Source organism: Callospermophilus lateralis, chromosome 1 (genome assembly GCF_048772815.1).
Source record: "Callospermophilus lateralis isolate mCalLat2 chromosome 1, mCalLat2.hap1, whole genome shotgun sequence".
In the NCBI taxonomy this organism is placed as follows: Eukaryota; Metazoa; Chordata; class Mammalia; order Rodentia; family Sciuridae; genus Callospermophilus; species Callospermophilus lateralis.
The window spans coordinates 196,517,181-196,539,275 of NC_135305.1; the positions used below are offsets into that span (position 1 = coordinate 196,517,181).

The 22,095-nt window shown below is 42.0% G+C and overlaps 2 protein-coding genes across 2 annotated transcripts in view; both read right to left on the bottom strand.

Annotated features, from left to right (window-relative positions):
* Glb1 (galactosidase beta 1) overlaps positions 1-11,523 on the bottom strand; it is a 90,178-nt gene extending 78,655 nt beyond the window's left edge. The window contains exon 1 of the mRNA XM_076868886.1: positions 11,385-11,523. Coding sequence (XP_076725001.1) covers positions 11,385-11,465 — 81 coding nt within the window. The 5' untranslated portion in view covers positions 11,466-11,523. The remainder of the gene's footprint in view (positions 1-11,384) is intronic.
* Tmppe (transmembrane protein with metallophosphoesterase domain) lies at positions 7,844-9,193 on the bottom strand. The gene has a single exon (XM_076868872.1). The coding sequence runs from the start codon at positions 9,191-9,193 to the stop codon at positions 7,844-7,846; it is 1,350 nt and encodes a 449-aa protein (XP_076724987.1).
* Positions 11,524-22,095: the final 10,572 nt, after the last annotated feature.

Below are 22,095 nucleotides of genomic sequence, written 5' to 3' on the forward strand. Positions count from 1 at the left end.
TGATATTGCTACTTACAATCTAAAGTATATGTAATAGGATACACTAAATAAGTAATCATAGCTGGGCATGGCAGCACACGCCTGTAATCCCAGAAACTCGGGAGTCTAAGACAGGAGGATTGCAAGTTCAAAGCCAACCTCAGCAACTTAGTGAGGCCCTAAGCAACTTAACAAGACCCTTAGTAATTTAGCAAGATGCTATCTCACAATAAAAGATAAAAAGAGGGCTGGGGATGTATCTCAGTGGTAAAGTACTCCTGGGTCAATCCCTGGTACAAAAAAAAAAAAAAAAAAAAGTAATTACATCAGGTTATCAGGAATCAAAATTTGCAGTGTAAAAGAAACCAAAAGTTTGGGGAAAAAATGGGAATTCATAACCCAATCGAGTCAAATGTATGAAAGATGATGTATTATGAGCTCTGTAATGTTTTGAACAATAAAAAAAAAAAAAAAATCAATAAAAAAAAAAAAAAAGAAACCAAAAGAAAAAAATCCTGTATTCAGGGGGTATAGAGGAAATATCTACAACTTTTCACCGAGTTTTGCTGTGAACCTAGAACTGCTCAAAACATTAAAAAGTCTATTTAAAAAACCTAGTAATCTTCCACTTGAATTGGAAATACTAAAATGCATTTAACATTTGCTTCCCCCACTCCTTCTAAACAAGTATTTTATTTCTTAGCAATACCTAGGGCAAGAGCTTAAAAAACAATACTGTCCAGGAGCAAGCTAATCTAAGCACTCTAATCTAGTAGTGATCTAACCCAGGTGCTAATCTAGCACTTAAACTGTGATCTCTAAATATTTCTCACTATAAGGAATCAGGACAACTTCTTCATGAAATTAATCTAAAACTATAGCAGAATATGTACAGAATAAGTCCAAAACTATATTTTTTAAAAAATATGGTCACATCAAATTAATAGATGCCAGTTTGAAAGGACTCCAATTGGCTAAAGATGAGACATTTTGAGCATCAAAAGACCTCTTTGATAAAAAAAAAAAAAAAAAAAACCACTCTAAAAATATCCACATTTATAATAAAATTCTCACCTACCCAAAACAGAAGCTTATTGGTCATGCTGGAAGGTTTCTGGGGTATTGGCTCATAATTCTAACAACTCAAAAGTAAAGTGAAAGAATCTAGCATCTATCTACCTTGCTTTTGCTATACACTTTTTCAGAGCAACCAACTGGTCAGAGGAATTCTTGGTGGAAGAACCACAATTAGTAAATAAAGAAGAAATGATGGAATTCAAAAGCTGCCATTTTGGGATCCTTAGTGAAATTATGACTATAGGCAACAATCACCAACGACAGCTTAAATCATCATCTGATGAAAGATGAGGAACTTTCTAGTGGAGAGATGGAGCTGATGACTCCTGGTCAGTCTTAGCATCACCCAGGCAATGATGTCTTCCCACCAAAAGAGTTGAACCTGAATCCATCCAGCATCTTGCTCTAGTCTCTCCAGAGTGCTAGCTCCACCTGTCCACAGAAAACATGAGGGAGGGAACATGCCCCAAAACCACCACAAATATAAAAGGTAGGAAATTCCAAGACATTCAACCTAGATAACTTGAACAAAGAAGGGCAACATAATAAGGGATGTTACAGACTAGAGACTTAAGAAATATGTCGCACACAGTAAAGGGAGCTTGTTTTTAGATCCTGATTCAAACAGAAGAACTATATATAATACTGTAATTCCTCAAGAAATTAGACAAACAACAAGCTAAACATAAAGTTGGGCAAAGGTAGGAAATAAAAGATTAGAGCAAAGGTAAGTGAAATAGGGAATAGAAAACCTGTGCAAAAAATAAAAGTTGGATTTTTTAGGGATCAACAAAATTGACAATCCTTTAGCTAGATTGTTTAATAAAAATAAATGTCAGAAATGAAAGAGGGACATCACAACTGATTCAGCCATAGAAATAAAAAACATTGTAAAAGAATTCCAAGAGAAGCTGTATGCTGACATTTGGAGTAACTCACAAGAGATGAATGCACTTTTAGAAACACACAACCTACCAAGACTGACTCATGAAGTAGAAAATCTGAGCAGAGCCAGGTGTGGTGGCACACATCTATAATCCGAGCAACTCAGGAGGCTGACGCAGGATTCCAAGTTCAAGATCAGACTCAGCAACTTAGTGAGCCCTTAAGCAGCTGAGCAAGACCCTGTCTCAAAAAATAAAAAGGACTGAGAATGTAGCTCAGTGGTAATGTGCTCCTGGGTTCCATCCTCAGTATTAAAAAGAAAAAAAAAATTTAAAAAGAAAAAATTTGAACACAGCAATAACTAGTAAGGAGATTGAATCAGTAACCAAAAACCTCAAAGAGAAACCCAGAACCAGATGGTGTCACTAGGGAATTCTACCAAACATTTAAATAATTAACTCAATTCTCCTGAAAATCTTCCAAAAATCTGAAGAGGACACCTCCAAGTTCATTCTATGAGGCCCATTTTGTCCTAATACCAAAGCCAAAAAAAAAGACAAAGAAAACCACAGGCCAATCTCCCTAATGAACACTGAGGCAAAAATCCCCAACAAAATACTAGCAAACTGAATACAACAGCACATTAAAAGGAATATGGATTGGGGTTATGGCTCACTGGTAGAGCACTTGCCTAGCATGTGTGAGGCACTGGGTTTGATCCTCAGCACCACATAAAAATAAATAAAGTAAAGGTACGCTTAAAAAAAAAAAAAAGGAGTATATACTATGATCAAGTGGGATTTACTTCTGGAATGCAAGAATGGTTCAACATATGAAAAAGCAATCAGTGTAATACACTGGATTATCAGAAAGTAGGGCAAAACCAGGATGAACTCAGCCAAGCCAGAAAGAGCACACCCAGCAAGATGCAACACCCTTTCATGATAAACAAAACATACCAGGAAAAGAAGAAAACTACCTCAACCTAATAAAGGCTTAAAGTCACTCAATGGGGAAAGATTGCAATCTCCTCCTATAAGAACAGAAGAAGACAAGGATGCCTGTTTTTGCCACTTCTACTCATCATAGGACTAGAAGTCCTAAACAGACCACCTAGGCAAGAAAGAAAGAAAAGGCACTCAAGGGTTGGGGTTGTGGCTCAGCGGTAGAGCGCTTGCCTAGCATGTGCGGGGCCCTGGGTTTGATCCTCAGCACCACATAAAAACAGGTAAATAAAATAAAGGCATTGTGTCCAATTACATCAAAAAAAAAAAAAAAGGCATTCAAACTAACAAGAAAGTAAAATTACCTCTTTGAATGTCACATGGTCTTACATATAGAAAACCCTAAAGATTCCATTAAAAAAAAAAAAACAAAAAACTGCTAGAACTAATAAATGAATCCAGTGAAGTAGGAGGACACAAAATCAACACAGAAATTATTTGCATTTCTATATCCTGACACTGAACAATCCTAAAAGGAAATAAGAAAAAACAACAATTCCATGTGCAAAAGCATCAAAAAGTTTGGGTGTGACTCTTGCCTGTAATCAGAGCTATTCCACAGCTGAGGCAGGAGGATCCCAAGTTGGAGGCAAGCCCACAGCAACTCAGCAAGACCTGTCTCAAAAAGTAACAAGGGCTGTGGGTGTATTTCAGTGATAGAGCTCCCCCTGGGTTCAATGCCCAGTTACTAGAGGAAATGAATTTAAAAAAATAAAAATAAATTTTAAAAAAGGTAAAATACTTAGGAATAAACTTCACCAAGGAGACAAAAGACTTACACAGTGAAAAGTACAAAACACTACTCCAGTCTTCATGGATTGGAAGACTTAGTATTTTTACAATGACCATATCATCTAAAATGATCCACAGAGTCAACACAGCCCCTATCAAAATTCCAAAGGCATTTTTGCAGAAGTAGAAAAACTCATCCTAAAATTCATATGGAATCTCAAAGAACCCAAAGAGCAAGACAATATTGAAAAGGAAGAACAAAGTCTGAAGACTTATATTTCTTGATTTCAAAATATATTACAAAGCTACAGTAATCAAAAACAGTGTCAATGCCCTACAGACTGAACAATGGATGAAAACAGAGGCCAGAAGTAAATACTCTTGTATACAGTCAAACGATTATCAACCAAGGTGCCAAGATCATTTGATGGGGAAAGGACATCCAAAATTAGTTCAAGCCCAGTGCAGTGACAAATGTCTATAATCCCAGCTGCTCAGGAGGCTCAGGCAGGATCACTGCAAATTTGAGGTCAGACTGGGTGATTTTGTGAGATCCTGTCTCAATAAAAAAGAAAGGGGCTGGGGATATAGCTTAGTGGTAGAGCACCCCTAGGTTTGGGGGGTGAGGAGAGAGACAAATCAACAGTGAAAAGGCAAGGCAACCCACAGAATTGCATAACATATCTGCAAACCAAGTATCTGATAAAATAAATACTCAGAATATATAAGGAAATCCTACAACTCAAAAGCAAAACCGCCAGGTTTGAAAATATACAAAGGGTTGAATAGAAATTTCTCCAAAGATAGTATGAGGAACTAAGCAACTCAGTGAGACCCTGTCTCTAAATAAAATATAAAATAGGGCTGGGGATATGGCTCAGTGGTTGAGTGCCCCTGAGTTCAATTCCTGGTACCAAAAAAAAAAGCCAATCGGCAGTGAAAACTGCTCTACACACATATCAAAATCACAATATAAGGGCTGGGGTTGTGACTCAGTATTAGAGCATTTGCCTAGCATGCATGAGGCACTGGGTTCAATTCTCAGCACCACATACAAATAAATAAAGGTCCTTCAACTAAAAAATTTTTTTTAAATCACAATATCAACTCATACTCATTAGGATGGTCACTATAATGAGTGTTGCAAAAAATGTGGAGAAACTGGGGCCCCATGTATTGTTGGTGAGATTGTAAAATGGTGCACCTGCTCTGGAAATCAGTATGGGATGGTGGGGTGGGGGGGTCCACAAAAAATAAAAACAGAATGATTGCCATTATGATCCAGCAAGATTCCACTTGAAGGCATATATCTGACAGTATTGAGAGGAATTGATCAAGGAGAGTGGAATGTTCCAACATTTTATTGGGAGGTAAAAGATCTGGCTTCTCTAGCTCCAAATCTCCTGGATATTGCATGATATTATGAACCACTGTTATTTTTAGTGGATATCATAATGGCATATGGTTATGCTTTTTAAGCAAAGGATTTATACCAAATTGCTTATAGAGGAAAAATTACGTTTCCTAAGACTTAATATGCTTATGCTAGAAAAGAAATATGAAAGAGTGTGGAAAAAGGGCAGATGGGAAAGAGTGGCAGGAGAGTCACAATGTTGATGCTGGGTGACAGGGACATGTCAGTATGCTATTCTACTTTTATGAGAATTTAATTTCCATAATAAAAAGTTTAAAAAAAATAAAAGAAAAGGCTGGATGGAAGTTTTAAATGGTTGGCAGAATTAATTTCTGATATTTTATGGTGTGTGTGTGTGTGTGTGTGTGTGTGTGTGTGTTAGGGGAAGGGGGTGCTGGGGATTGAACCCAGGACTTCGTGCATGCAACAAGCACTCTACCAACTGAGCTATATCCCCAGCCCTAATTTTTTAGATTTTATAACAATGTCATATAACACATGCTATTATTAATTTTAAAAAGCATTACATTTCAATTTGCATCTAATGAATAGAAAAACAAAACAGAATGATCAAGCTTCAAGTAAGGTTCTTCACCACATCCACAAGTATGAAGAAAACAAGTCCATTCAGTGCATTGAACAGAGGGACAAAGGGTGCAACAGGGACACATCTGAACAATAATGGAAAAATTTCTTCTGAGAACATCCTCTTCCCTACACCCCCCGCCCAGTCAGGGAATACAAACCAAGAATAAGAGAATGTTAATGCCTTTTCTTGGATTCCTAGGGTGGCCTTACTTCCTTTCTGTTAATAGAGTTCAGAGTGGGTGAAGGGTACACAGACCACAAAATGATGACATCCGAGAGAGACAAGGATCCAAGATAAACGATAGAATTTGATGAAGACTGATGAAGACAGGGCACTTGAGAAAGATCTAGAAATCAAGAAACCAGTAAAATACCAAGTTCAGCAGGGAAGTCAATTGCTATCAACAGAACCAAAAAGTAGGAATGAAATGTCACCAACTAGCCTAGTCAGGTGCAATCTCAAAGGAGAACTGAAAAAGCCAGTAAGAATGATGCCCCACTAGTGAGCACAAGAGCGAGACCCTCCCATCAGAGTGTGTCTGTGTTCCCTGTCAGAAAGCCCGTCAGCCCCATGTCTAAGAATTACTCAGAAGTTAACACTGAGCCCAAGCCCTCAGACTTCTCAAGCCTTTCTAAGAGGAGGGCTTACTGTATTCCAAAGTCCAAGGTTCTTTCTTCTGGCAAGGTCTAAGCCAAGAGGTTGGGAATCACTCCAGGGCAGTCACCCCTACTTCTTTTTCTGAGTCTAGAGGCCAGCAAGGAATGATCCTGTTAATTCTGTTGCCAGAGTCTAAGGGCAGCTCTCCTGGGGCAAGACAGGTGGATTGGAATCCACCCAGCAGGAAGAACAGTTCCTGAACTCCAGGGCTCAGGAGGGGAAGCTGGAAAGGCCCTGCAAGAGGCAGAGAGCCCTGCCACACCCCATGAAAGCTTCAACTTCCCCAGAGGTGGATCGTGAACTTCACTTCTCGTCAGACCCCAACCTGGGGTGAGAAGTAGGGGGCCCCAGTTTCCTGACTCTTCCTCAAATGTTAACAGCCTACACCAAAACTAGCTAATTTCCTTATAGGCTCTGTTCCACGTAGTGGTGGGTAAACTGAAGTCAGACTTCAGCAAATAACTCTGCAGGAACATCAGGTTCTGGTTTGTTCTCCTTTTGCAGTTAACTGCGTGAGACTCTACACTCAAATATAATGATAAAGCTACTTAACCACCAGACAGTGGAAAGAACTTTCAGTAGGAGGCAGACCTGGCTTCTAGCACCAAGTCTCCAACACGTCTTTGTTTTTCATGATGTTGGGGATCTATCCCAGGGCCCTGCATGTACTAGGCAAACGCTATGTCAGTAAGCTACGTCCCCAGCCCTTCAACATACCTTGTCATGTTGTGGGTGCCCTCCCTCTTTCTTTTAGTTTCCTCATCTATAAATACAGAAGCGACCTGTCCCTAATTATCTCACCCAAGTACAAAAGACAAGGGAGGTAAAACCCCCGAGGTTCTAAGCAACAGCATTACCATCACCTGCCAGAGAGCTCTTTTTTTTTTTTTTGCTCAAGCAGCCCCCAGCCCAGGCCACCCAAGAGCACAGTCAAAGGGCATTACTCAAGACCTGAACACGAGAGGCCCTCTGTGTTCCAGCAGATTTTGCTGATGCCCTCAATAAAGCTCATTCTGACAGAACCCAGCAGAATAAGAAAATATTCTCCAGCAATCCAAGGGGCTTCCGAGCCTACCTGTTGTCCCACATTACCTACCAATACCACCTCTAGAAAGGTTCTAGATCTAAGTCCTAAAGAGGGTTTAAAAAACACCAAGAGGAAGACACACTCCTGCCCCTTTCAGGTTCTAAATTAGGAACCCCACATTGGGGTTCTTCCCTGTGAGCTCTGCAGGAGGACTTCACTTCACATCAACTGGAAAACAGAAGCATGTCCTCTTATAGGTGACCTTAGTGGCCTCACAGGTGCATACCAAAAAGCAAGTAGCCACTTAAAGAATTAAACCAGCCTGAACTTGCCAGGCAGCCCCACTACAAATCACTGTTCATGTTAGGTTGACCAAGGGGGTGCTGTCATGGCTGGAGGGGTAAAGCTGGCAGATAACTCTGAAGAGGGACAGAGGAGGGAGGGGAGGGGAGGGCAGGGGTACCGAGGGCAGGGCTGATTCAGGGAGCCTGTTGCAAAATGAGCTCTGTGATCTCTGCCCTGCTCCCCAGCCTCATGGGAATCCCATAGTAGGCTGTCCCTGGACTGACATATACAAACGTAGACTGGGCCACTTGGTAGAGACCCGCAAAGAAGGGGTTCAGGAGATATGCTGCCACGTTCAACGGGAAGATTTGCCCAGCATGTGTGTGCCCAGAAAGGATCAGGTTAATATCTGGCCGCGCCTGGAGGGCTCTCTTGGCAGCCAGGGGCTGGTGAGCTAGCAAAATGATGGTGTGGTCTGGGGTGCAGCCCCCCAGGGCCTTGTCAAGATCCATGCCATGGCCAGAGTAGTGCAGAATGTCTGCTTCAATATCATCCACTCCAGCCAAGCAGATCCAGTCTTCACTTTCACCACCACCATCGCCACGCTGGGCCCCTGTGGCAGAAATCTTCACATTCTCATTGTGAAGTGGCCGGACACGCAGGGACTCCAGCAGTGCAAACCAGTTGCTGACATCCGACGTATAGTACTCATGATTGCCCGTGACAAAGTAGGTGCCAAGGCGTGAATGAAGCTGGCCCAAAGGAGCAACAGCCGTCCGAAGGACAGAGGCTTCCGAATCAGAGAGGTCACCCACAATCACCGTGACATCGGGTTCCAATGCATTCACCATCTTCACAAACATCTCCATCTTGGTCCTGCCCACTGTGGGCCCCAAGTGAATGTCAGAGAGAAGCACGATCTTGAGGTTGTTCATAGAGAGGGGCAGCTGAGGGATGGGCAGCTCCACGGTTTTCACAGCTGGGGGCTTAGCAGCATTCAGGAGCCCCATCATGCTGAGCACAGCAGTCACCACCACCGCCAGGGCGGGCCTGAGCACCAGCTTCCTTGACTTGTCAAGGCTGCCCACAATCCTCCCGCTGCGCCAGGCCAAGAGCTGGTAGGCCTGCTCCATGCCGCTGAGGATGCAGAGGAAGAAAACCATGATGATGTAAGCACCCAGGCAGGAGTAGGCCGCCAGGGAAAAGAAATAGGGCTCTTCAGCCACCAGAAAGAGCATGGTGAAAAAACTGGAATGGGCCAAGGCCAGAAACACCATCACGACCAGTTTCCAAAGCTGGAAACAGGTGGACTCCATTGCTGGGGAGTGGCAGAGGTTGCTCACTGTGCTACGCCAGATGTAGAGGGAACCAATGAGCATGAGCGAGTTGACAAAGAGAGCAAGCTGCAGGCGGAACAGCCATCGCCAGGCCCTGAGCTCCAGGCTCTGTGCCAGATAGGAGCGGGAGATGATCATGGACACGAAGACAGTGACCGCAGCCAGGGCAGCCTTCGAGCCCAGGGAGAGCTGCCTGAAGTGCGCCATTCTCTCTGCTCCTAGAAGAGTCCCCACCAGTTCTGTGCAGGCGGGTTCCTTAGAAAGGACAGTGGCCAACGAGAGGCTTCCAGGTCAGCTTGGCCTGCAACCAGGAACTGGTGTCAGCTTTGTGGGATATTAGAGTCACCTTATCCCCATTCAAAACCCAAAGGCCACTGATATCTGCCCAACCTGCCTCAAATCTAAGCCACTCAAATAGTCAGGTACTACACTATTGTTATTTAGATACAAACACAGAGCATGGTGACATGATGGGCAGTTTTTATTTTTGCACAGCATTCTGTATTCTCCAAAGCTTGAACATTTTTAAAAATAAGAATTACATTATTCTACATCAACAGTTCTCAAGTGATACCCTCTCAGATGATCCATTTAGTCAGAAACTATTTTCATATTACTAAGCCATCACCACTTTTTCCATTCTCACTGTCATGTGTATACAGTAGAGCTTTCCAGAAGCTACATGACATGTCATATGGTAATGGACTCAATGCAGAAGTAGATTTAAAAACGTCTCTTATTAAGACACAGAATATAAAACAATGTGACTGCACCCTGAAATTGAGAAATACAATTATCTTTCATAAGAATATGTTCATTACTATGTAATAGTCTTGTTACTTCTAAAAGAAATTGATAAATATTTTCAAATTTTGTCCAGGACATTGAAAACTCGAGATTCACTGTTTTAAATAAATGCAAACAAGGCAATAAAGGAAAGCTAGGCTGCTGGCTCTAGTCTTCAGCTCTAGACACAGAAGTCCAGAAGGGACACCTAAGAATTCCTGAGGTGATCTGTCCTCCCCTTGAGGGCCTCAGACAGGGTGCACCCCACCCACTTAATGATGCTTTAGGAGAGTGACTATCTGTTACCCAGAGGGCTGCTCTGTAGACCTGTTCTTCATCCACAAATCCTTATCTACCCCTCTTCAGATACTGGTTAAGATCTTCCTCCCATCCCCCACTCCAGTCTGCCACTGAACTATTTCCCAGTTCCACCTTCAACAGCTTCTTATAGTTGTCTAGCTCCAACCTCAGAGTTCCTCCAGACCTTTCAATTAAGATAAAAAAAATGTTTAATAAGGGGGAAAAAAGGCAAGAAAGATGGGGGCAGGAGAACCACAGACAGATGGAGAGGGAGCAGCAGCTGCCAATATCCAATTTGAGGCAACCTTTTCCACAAAATGAAAATATTCTCAGCAGCTGTTTTGCAAATACTTAAGATTTTCCATCTTGGTTTTAGATAAATGACTTTTCTCTGTTCTGGGCGCGTATTGATAGCCTTTTATCAAAGGGTGTAACTCATAAGTCAACAGGTTCAAAACCCACCAACCTGTATTAAAAGGTGCCCAGACTCAATGCACCTGAACTCTGGAGGAACCAAACCGAAGCTGATTTGTTGAACGTGCAGTGAGGCAATTGCCGCGTTCCAAATTACTCCCTCTCTTTCCGCAGATGTGACGCAGAGCTTCCCAGGGGCACGCCCCCACGCCCCAACAGCCTCTCCGACCACGATCGGTCAACGCTGGTGCCCACCTGCAGCCTGCCTCCTCCCACCCTCAATCTGGCCTGCAAAACCCTAAAGAAAAAGGGTCCCACGAACGCGATGAAACACCCTGCCCAATAGCAGGCGGCGGGGGACTGGCCAGGAGGACCAGATGTTTGAAAGGAAGATCACCCTCCAGAAAAACCTTACAAGGTTCATCTTTGAAGGGGCCTCTCCTGACCCCATTTATCTCCTTCCGGAGCGCTCCGCAGAGCACGCAACTAGGCAAGGGAGGGCGCACCGAACCGGAGTCCACTGAGCTCTCCAATAGCCCGCGCGACTTGGATTCCCTCTCCTGGAAATCCGAAATTGAATAGGTTTAGGCGCACCTCACCTCCCCACCTCGTTACACAAATGGGGAAGTAGGTCCATGCGAAAGGAGCAGTCCGAGCGGAACACACAGGCGACCCAGCTACAGGGAAGGACGCGCGCCCCGCCCGATCTGCCCGGCCCGCCCCCGACAGGAAGGCCAGTCCATTGCCTGAGCTCGGCCGGTTGCCTGCCTGCTCGGGGACACTCCGGGGTCTCAAGCTCCCGGCTTCGCCAGGACCTGAGGTGACCACGGCCTCAGTCTGGCTTCCCATCAGCCTGTCCCTAGCAGTGCGTCCCAGCGCTGGAGTCCCGCAGACTTACGAGCCAGCCGCCCGCAGAACCCAGCAGCAGCGGCGCCAGCAGCAAAGAGAGGATGCGAACCAGGACCCCGACCATGACCATTCTCCAACCTCTGGGCTCCGCAGTCGGCGCCCGGGCCAGCCGCTCGGCCTTTCTTGGCTGAGGACCCGCAGCCTGGCGCCGCCCCCTCGCCTGCTCCGCCCCCGGCTCCACCCCGCGGTAGCAGAGCCCGGGGTTGAGGTGAAAGGGAGAGCCCCCGCCACGCGCCTCCGCGTGATTCCAGCGCAGGGTTATCTGGTTTTTGCTAGTGACGGCCTAAGGGAGAACCCTTTGGAACGGCGACCGAGAGGCCCCTACTGTCAACAGCTTGATAACGCTCCCGGGAGTTGGACATTGCCAAGGGGTCTCCTTTTACCTTGGCTGCTTGGAGAGAACTCAAGGGGGAAATTGATAACACTAAACCTAACTCCGATCATGAAACTCTAAAGCACGGGTTCTCGAAGTGTGTTCTATGGTCCAACCAAATCGACATCACCTGGAACTTATTAGAAATGCAAATTCTGGAGCCCCCTCCCAAAAAACCCTGAATCAGAAACTGGGGTGGGGTTGTGGGTATGAAACCCAGCTATCTCTAATTTTACAAACTCTCCAGCTCATTATGATCCATGCTGAAGTTCGAGAACCATTGCTCTAGCTTACGGATAAATTTAGAATTGTGATTCACCTGTGGCAAAATTTATTCGAATGTCAACCTCCAAAACAGTTGGGTCCGCAGTTTATTTCATGGAGTTTTGAGTGATGAGAGCAGCAATGCCTCCCACCTTTCAGTTTTGCATTTGGTTCTCTTGTCATCTCTGCATTGTAGGCAGATCTGTCAAATGGGCATGAAATAGCACTATTTTCACATTTGAGGAAAGGTTTCGGTGTAAACTAACTTGTGCCAGGCCTCAGATAACTTCCAGACTTCAATGCAAACTTACCCTCTTTTCCCTGGTTGCTTCTCTACACTCTTTGAAAATCCCACACTGTTCTTTCACTGCCCAAGTTTCAACTTCAATCAAAACTTAAGGGAAGAAAACTTTAGAGATATTGTTTTTAAGTATGTATTTAAATTTTCCCAGTTGTATTGAGTTAAAACTTACATAACATAAAATCCAATCTTTTAGATGTCATTGTCTAACTTTTTATTTCGTTAACTTTTTATTTTGAAAAACCGACCTGTGGTCTAATTATGCTATTGACAAAGACTCTCCCCTTGACCAGACTTTAGATTCTTCTGAGCTCTCTTCTCAATTGAGTCTCAAATGTGGTCTTCCTATTTTGTCCTGCCCTTGCTGGGCCTTATCACCTTGTAACTCGTTATATCATGTATTTGTTTTGTGTTGCTTTTTGTATCTAGTGTTTTTTTTTTAATAAGTAAAAAGTTTTTACTTTTTAACGACTCAAAATAGTAATCTTAGCTTATCTCTTGATGTTGCAAAAAAACCTTTTCATATTGTATAACAACATATCCAAACTCCGTTTGCCCATGCCCTCTCCCACTGGACATTTCCTTGAGAGACCACCACAGGATCGGTCACTGATTTTCCTTTCCATGTTCTTTTCTTGCATGTAATGCCAACTCCCCCTCCTTGATCTGTGAAGTCCTTTCTTAACTCTGCAATTCTAGTCCAGAACTGAAGAGCAAGAATTTGCTGGGAAAGGTGACACACACCTGTAATCCCAGCTACTCAGGAAGCTGAGGCAGGAGAATCAAAAGTTCAAGGCCAATCTGAGAAACTTGGCAAGATCCTGTCCCAAAATAAAATTTAAAAAGACTGGAAATGTAGCTTAGTCAAGCACTCCTGGGTTCAATCCCCACTACTCCTTCCCTACATCACCCCCCAAAGAGGAAGTGCTCCAGGGACAGGCACACTTAGTCAGAATTCTAGCTCTGCTACTTACCATTTATCTGACTGTGGACAAGTTGCATAATCTCTCTGAGCTGTAGTTTCTTCATTGGTGAAAAAGACGAAACAACATCAAATTCACTGGGTAATTGTGGAGGGGGGAGTTACCAGAGACAATGGTAGGCAAATACAAGATATTAGTGGGACAGTTGATGAAATCAGAATTAGACCTGTAGATCTGATAATATCATACAATGATGTTAAAGTCCCTCATCTCCATAATGGCCCAGAATCTAAAGATTAAATAGTAGTTTTGTATTGATTTTGATCAATGCTGTAGATATGTAAGAGAATGTTCTTGTTTGGAAACAAAAGGACATGATCTTTGCAACTGACTCTACTAGTTCCAAAACTAAAAATGTGGAAAGAGAAAACAAGATTCAAGAGTTGGTATTCTAGGCATGAAAAGAACACAGGAAAGGTAAGTAAATGTGGAAAATGTTAACATTTGGGGACTCAGTGAAGAGATTCTTTGTACTGTGTTTTTCCCCCAACTTTTTTCTAGTCTGAAATTACTGCAAAATGAAGTTTAAAAAATTTTTAGCACAGAGCTGCGGCTGTAGCTCTGTGGTTAAAGTGCTTGCCTCACACATGTGAGGCACTGGGTTCAATCCTCAGCACCACCTTAAAAAATGAATAAGTACATAAAAAGATATTGTGTCCATTTACAACTAAAAAAATTTTTTTTTAAATTAGCACAGAACAAATACAACTTTTTCCACCTTCCCCAGCCTATAGACTCAAGGTTATAATGTGCAATAGATTTGTTTAGCTGAACTGAGATGGAGAGGATTTTGAGCAGAGTTGGCAAACTAAAGAGCAGAAGATGAAATCTAGCCCTCTGCCTGCTTTTGAATGGTCTGCCATGCCAAGAATGGATTTTACATTTTTTAGATGAATAAAAACAAATCAAAAGAATCATCTTATGACTGAAAATATGGGATTTTCCCCAGTACTGGGACTTGAAGGCAGGGGCACTGTACCACTGAGCTATATCCCCAACCTTTTTTATTTTTACTTTTTTGAGACAGGGTTTTGCTGAGTTTCCCAGGCTGGACTCAAACTTTTTTTTTAGTTGTAGTATATCTTATTTATTTAATTTTATGCGGTGCTGAGGATCAAACCCAGTGCCTCACATGTGGGAGGCAAGAGCTGTACCACTGAGCTACACAGCCCCAGCCCATGAGAACTTTCAGTACTCCTACTTTGGCCTTCTGAATTGCTGAAATTATAGGTATGCACCACCATACCCCGCTAAAATATGATATATTTTTTAAATATGAAATTAAAATATCAGTATTCACAAATAAAATTTTATTGGAACACATCTGCCTCTAATTTTCTGCATATGGCTTTATTCCCACTACAGTGGTCCAGACAAGTCAATGCAATGAGACCTCAGAGCCCACAAACCTAAAATACTTATTATCTGGTCCTTTATAGTGATGCTTGCCAAGAGAATATAGATTGTAGTTTGTTTCTGAGATTTTAGTTGATTTTTTTTTTTTTTTTTAATAATTTTCAGGCAGGATCTCGTTAAGTTGAGGCTGACCTTAAACTTTTGCTCCTCCTGCCTCAGCCTTCTCAGTTTCTGGGATTGCAGGAGTGTGCCTCCACGTCTGGTTCACATTGCTGACTTTAGAGTCTGAGTTACTTTCCTAAGGCGGTGCTTCCACTTATCCTTTACTTTGAGCTCCTGTTCACATGCATGTGTAGAATATGATGAGATACAAAGTCCCCTGCCCCAGGCTGCTGGGTATATGTAATGTTACCATGTAGAGACTCATCTCTAGCAAGAAAGATGGCCACATACACAACTAAATGTGGTACTTGTGCTATTACAGACCAGTATTACTCAAAGGGTGGTCCGTGGACCAGTGCAATGAGATAAATACAGAAATTCAGATAAGGCATTTAGAAACTTTTACCAATTTAAGAAAGTAAGTTTGTTGAATCTAAAGATAAAAACATAGATGGGAATTGTGTCTGTGTATTATTATTTAATTTTTCTGTTAATGTATTTTCATTATATTTTATATAAAATAGTCAGTCCTTGATAGATGGAAAAGAGCACTGATAAAAAGACACAAAATTGATCCTTCAGGGCTGGGGTTGTAGCTCAGTGGTTGAGCACTTGCCTCAGGTGTGGGAGGCACTGGGTTCAATCCTCAGCACCACATCAAAAAATAAATAAATAAAATAAAGATATTGTGTCCATCTACAACTAAAAAATATTAAACAACAACAACAACAAAAAAACCCTGATCCTTCACTAAAGGTGGTTTGAGAAGCACAGAGGCCTCAATAGTAGGACAAGAACAACAAGGGGAGAGACATGTACTGGCCAGAAATATACATGAACACTTTGTTTTTCTGTCCTTAATGGACTCTACTCACAAATTAAGAACAAATCTGACTTTTTGCTCTATTTTCTTTTTTTGGCCTTGGCAGAACTTTCCCACTTAGCAAAGTTCAATTCCCAATGTTTGTTCTAATCAGTGTAAAATTTTGCCTAACTTTACATTTCTAGTATTTTAAAATACCATTTAAATGATTGTAATTTGAAATAGGTTTTAGGTGTAATTAAATGATATATATTAAAGGTGAAAAAAATAAGGTCTTCGCTAAAAAGATGTAACAACTAAATGTGACATATGATCCTGGATTAGATCTTGGATCAGGAAACAGATGACTATAAAGTATTATTGGGACAATTAACAAAATTTGAGTATACACTATGGACTAGAAAATAACATTGTAGCCACACTAAATTTCCTAATTTCAATAAGTACTATGGCTGTGTTCTTAGAACATGTACCCTGAAATACTTCAGAGGTAAAGAAGCATAGAGCATGCACCTTACTCTCAGATGATAGTAGTTCCATGTTTATACCTGTATGTGTAATTATATACCATACATAATACACATATATCACAAGTATACAATACAAGCAAGTAATAAAATAAATGAAGTAAAATGTTAATAATTGGTGAAGTGGGTAAAAAGCATACAGGAATTCTCATATGAAAATTTAAATTTTTTAAAAAGTAAAAAACAACAACAAAAAAATCTTCAGCAAAAAAAATGTGGACCATTCTACTGTGCAGCAATCCCTTATCTTGCTTCCTATCATTAAGTTTTTTACCCAGAAAGTCCTGAACCCCTTGTCTTGGGGTTAAGTTGTGCAAGCTGCTGATAGGTATGGTTATGAAATAATAAAAGTGATAAAATTGTGAAATAATGAACCAACCGTTTCCCCACAGATTCCAATAAAAGTCAATAGCTATATATCAGGAACCGAACCAAGCCGTATGACAGTCATGTGTTTTGGGGTGCTTTTGTCCCCGTTTGTCTTTTCAGGAGTTTGAGACACCTGAAAACATCAAATGCCCATGGGGAGGCCTGCTTTAGGGGAAAAACGAAAATTACTTTGTTTGCAACATTCTTCTTTACTGTCTTTTTACTATAATTTTCCTATCTGTCCAGGGCATCTGCTTCCCAGTGTCTCTCAGCTGCAAGTTTGGAGGTATCTTTGATAATTGTTTTTCTGTTTTCCCTTTTACATCTGCTCTATTTCCAAAGCCTGATGTTTCTTCTTCACCTGGGTCTCCTAGATTTATTTAATAAATAAATTAAACTTCTTAGTTAAATTTTAAAATTAAAATTCATAGTAGAATTCCAACTTCTCTGTTTTTATAACCACATCTGCATATATGATTTACCTCTTCCTTAAATGATCACCATAGTTTTCTGAGTAGATCAAAAGTTACGACTACTGCTGGGCGTGGTAGCACACATCTATAATCCCAGCAGCTCAGGAGGCTGAGACAGGAGGATATCTGAGTTCAAAGCCAGCCTCAGCAAAGGCAAGGCGCTAAGCAACTCAGTGAGACCCTGTCTCTTCATAAAATACAAAATAGGGCTGATTAGTAGTCACTGCCCCTGAGTTCAATCTCCGGTACAGAAAAAAAAATTGATTTAACATCATGCTGGTCCACTGGGTATATTATTTTATTTTATGGTACTGTGTGGATTGAACCCAGAGGTTATTTGCCACGGAACCACACCCCCTGTACTTTTTATTTTATTAAAAAATTTTTTTTTGGATGTAGATGGACGCAAATCTTTATTTTTATTTGTTTATTTATCTTTATTTTATTTATTTATTTTTATGTGGTGCTGGGGATTGAACCCAGGGCCTCAGACGTGCGAGGTAAGCACTCTACCACTGAGCTACAACCCCAGCCCTGTACTTTCTATTTTATTTTAAGATAGATTCTTGATAAGTGACTAAGATTGGCCTCTAACTCATGTTCCTCCTGCCTCAGCCTCTGTAGTTGCTGGCATTACAGGTAAAGGCTGCCACACCTGGCTTGGCCTATTGGTATCTTAAATTTTTAAAAATTTCTGTAGTTGGGCTGGGGATGTGGCTCAAGCGGTAGCACGCTCGCCTGGCATGTGTGCGGCCCGGGTTCGATCCTCAGCACCACATACAAACAAAGATGTTGTGTCCGCCAAAAAAATTAAAAAAAAAAAATTTCTGTAGTTGTCAACATTTAATCAGGAGAATTGACACCAACTGGATCTCCGGTTTCTCATCAAAGATCAGAAGGTCTGGCCACACCAAGACAAAGGTCTGAAAGGGTAATAATAGACCAGAATTATGCTTTGAGACATTCACTAGGCAGAATAAGTTCTTGTAATTGGCAATGCACCCCCACTCCCACCATATGGTCCACTTCACTTTTGACAGGACCTGGACAGGCCCCAAGATGAATTTACCTTTGCAACTTCTAGGTCAGAGAGTTTCAGTGCTGATTTGATGACAAACTCTATGATTGCTGTTATCAGACAGCTTATATGATACTCAAATTCTTTAGTCACCTGTCTCTTCAACTCTAGGCTGCCTGTTCCACTGCAGCTGTTGTTAACAGAGTATCTACTACCCAAAGCCAACTATCTGTGTTCTCTGGCTCCTCCGTATGCCTCTGGATTCACTGGAATGAAGCACCGTGTCTTCCACATGGCTGCCAATGAGTCTAAGGCAGTGCAGCCCAGAACAGCAGGCAAGTTAACACTCATGGAGAAGTGCTGCAGTATGGCTGGGCACAAATCAAGAGCCACTAAAGCAGGAACAAACTTTATTTCTGAACTCCACCAGCACACTCCACACATGCTCCCGGGGAACTGCCCCCTGAACGCCACGCGGCTCTTCCAGGAACAACCAACCGGAAATCCCTCCTCCTGCACTTCCCCAACCAATGGGAACTCTTCGGGAATCCCTGCGAGAACTCCAAAGTAGCAGGCCAAGTCGGACAGCAGGGGTCCAAAATACACAGCTTAACATAACCACCATCATCCCAATGGCCTGCTGGCGTCACCTCTCAACCACTCCGCTCTGGCAAAAATGCCATGCGTCACTCGGACTCAGCTATGGCTCTCAGCAGAGAAGTTCAGGGAAATGGAAGACCAGAGTGGGAAAGAGCCAGCAAATAAATTTCCTCTCCCTGTGATTCACTGTTTCAATGGGCAGATTCTCTGTAGAGCCTGTACAGACATTCCATGTGGTCTAATGAGTACACCTGCTAAGAAGCTGGCTGTCTATCTTTGAAGCTGTCATAAAGATATAGCCTGCAGGGCTGGAGATGTGGCTCAAGCGGTAGCGCGCTCGCCTGTCATGCGCGCGGCCCGGGTTCGATCCTCAGCACCACATACAAAGGTGTTGTGTCTGCCGAAAACTAAAAAAATAAAATATTAAAAATTAAAGATATAGCCTGCATCGTGATCTAACATCCGGCTCCATTGCTTCTCAGCCTTCCTTGCCTCATTTCTTCTTGCTCTCACTGTCATGCACTGTATCTTCAAAAAAAAAAAAAAAAGAATGAATGTTTCCTTTTTATCACAAGATCTGCTTTCTAGGAGCTTAGATGAGATTCTTAGTTATTGAACATGATGAAATTGCTCTGCAGCCAATCATTTCCCCTTCAGGGTACATGCTGCTTCATTTAATTATCTTTATTAGTCACACTAGAATGCAAATAACACTTTGCAGACAGAGAGAATTGATTGGCAAGTTCCCCGACTCCCTTACTGGGCGAGTAAACACAGGGCAACTACTCTTACAATGGAGCTACATCCCCAGCCCTATTATTTATCTATTTATTTATTGGTACCAGGAAGTGAACTCAGCAGGTGCTCAGCCACTGAGTCTGTTGGCTAGTAGGACTGAATTGTTTCCTACTGATTGGACATTTCTTTGTGTGTCTGTTTGACTTAGGGCATCGGCCTTTTCATATTCTCCACACATGAAGGATCTCAAGTGCCAAGCAAGATGGCCACTGTGGAGTCACAGGGCAAGAGGCGCCAGGAAGCCATGTAAACATGGCTCAGCTCTCTCCCCACTTCAGAACTCTTTTTAGATGTCACTTCATGTCTTCCCCTTTACCATCCCATTCACCTGTTTTTTCTCCAAATCACTATAGCCATCTTCTTCCTTTCTCTCTCCCTCCCTCAATCTCTTACTTCCCTGTCTTCCCCCCACCTTTTCCTTCCTTTCTTTGTAGTACCGGGGATTGAACATGATGGTACCCTACCATTGAGCTACAAACATCCCCAGCCCTTTTAAAACTCTTTAGAGACAGGGTCTTGATAAGTTGCTGATGCTGACCTTGAATTGGTAATCCTTCTGCCTCAGCTTCCTGAGTAGCTGGAATTAGAGGCATCTGCTACTGTGCCCAGTGCAAATTTTTCTTTTAAAAAACTATATTTTTTTAGTTGTAGTTGGACACAATACCTCTATTTTTATTTATTTATTTATTTGGCATGGAACTCAGGGGCACTTGACCACTGAGCCACATCCCCTACCCTATTTTGTATTTTATTTAGAGACAGGGTCTCACTGAGTTGCTTAGCTCCTTGCCTTTGCTGAGGCTGGCTTTGAATTCATGATCCTCCTGTCTCAGCCTCTGGGACCATTGGATTACAGGCATGAACAACCGCACCAGGCTCATTTTATTTATTTTTATGTAGTGCTGAGGATTGAACCCAGTGCCTCATCCATGCTAGGTCAGCACTCTACCTCTGAGCCACAACCCCAGCCCCAAATTTTTCTTTTCCCAAATATTATTTTTAAAATAATATTAAGGGCTGGGGCCGTAGGTCAGCAGCAGAGCGCTTGCCTAGCATGTGTAAGGCACTGGGTTTGATCCTCAGTACTACATAAAAATAGACAAATAATATAAAGGCATTCTGTCCATCTACAACTACAAAAATAAAAAAAAATAATATTAACAGATAAAATATGAGGGCTGGGGTTGTAGCTCAGTGGAGGGGACTTGCCTAACATTCATGAGGCACTGGGTTTGATTCTCAGTGCTGAATATGTATGAATAAATAAAAAATAAAGGTGCAGGGCTGGGGATGTGGCTCAAGTGGTAGCACGCTCGCCTGGCATGTGTGAGGTCCGGGTTCCATCCTCAGCACCACATACAAACAAAGATGTTGTGTCCGCCAATAACTAAAAAATAAATATTAAAAATTCTCTGTCTCTCTCTCTCTTTAAATAAATAAATAAATAAATAAAGGTGCATCAACAACTAAAAATTTTTTTTAAATTATAAGATATAAAATAATATTTACAAAATATATAAAAATAATGATGCAGTGAGCATCATTATACTCGCTCCCCATCCCCTCACCTGAGTCTGAACTTCTCCCAATAGCATATCTTTCCTTTTCCCAACTGGATAGTGGGTTGAGGGCCACAGCCAAGTCGGGATGAGCATGGCATTTTTGCCAGAAGTAGTGGTTGAGAGGTGACGCCAGCAAGCCATTGAGATGATAATGGTTATGTTAAGCTGTGTATATTGGACCCCTGCTGTCCACCTCGGCCTGCTACTTTGGAGTTCTCCCAGGGATTCCCGGAGAGTTCCCATTGGTTGGGGAAGTGCCGGAGGAGAGATTTCCGGTTGGTGGTTCCGGAAGGAGCCGTGTGGATGGCGTTCGGAAGAGTTCCCGGGGAGCGTGTTGGAGTATGCTGGTGGAGTTCAGAAATAAAATTTGTTCTTGCTTCAGTGGCCCATGATTTGTGCCCAGCCAGACTGCGTGCAGCAGACAGGAAACTAATATCCAAAGTTTCTGTTTATTACAGTAGGAGGGGTAGCTTAATGACAGAGAACTTGCACACCTGGGTTTAAACTCTAGCCTTGCAAACAAACACATGAAATTTCAGTTTATCATTTCTTTTTTCCTTAGAAAGGAAAAATACAAAAAAAGGGCTGGGGATGTGGCCATGTGTTATTTGTATTTCTAAATACATATTGTGTTCTTTTGCATATTTTAAACTTTAAACAATTGGAACCATTCTCTATGCCCCCAGATTGAATTGTTATGTATAGCTGTCGTTCTTTCACTTCTCACCGCTGTAAAATATTCCCCTAGATGCACACACATTTTTTAAAAAAATTCTGTATATGAACAAAGTCTCTGCTATTGAGAACAATGTTGCTGAATTTATCACAAATACTTGTCAATTACAAAATAAAAAAAGAAGTGGAAAAAGTGGACAACATCTTAACAAAGTGACCCCTCAAAGAAGAAGCTTTTATTAAAAAAAAAAAAAAACACAAAATTGCCTATGTTTTCTTAATAGACTTTATTTCTTGTTATTTATTTATTTATTGGTACCAAGGATTGAACCCAGGGACACTTAACCACTAAGCCACATCCCCAGCCCTTTTTTTGTATTTTATTTAGAGATAGGGTCTTGCCAAGTTGCTGAGGC

Coding starts and splice junctions, on each gene's coding strand:
- Tmppe (XM_076868872.1), bottom strand. CDS start 9,193: ATGGCGCACTTCAGGCAGCTCTCCCTGGGCTCGAAGGCTGCCCTGGCT.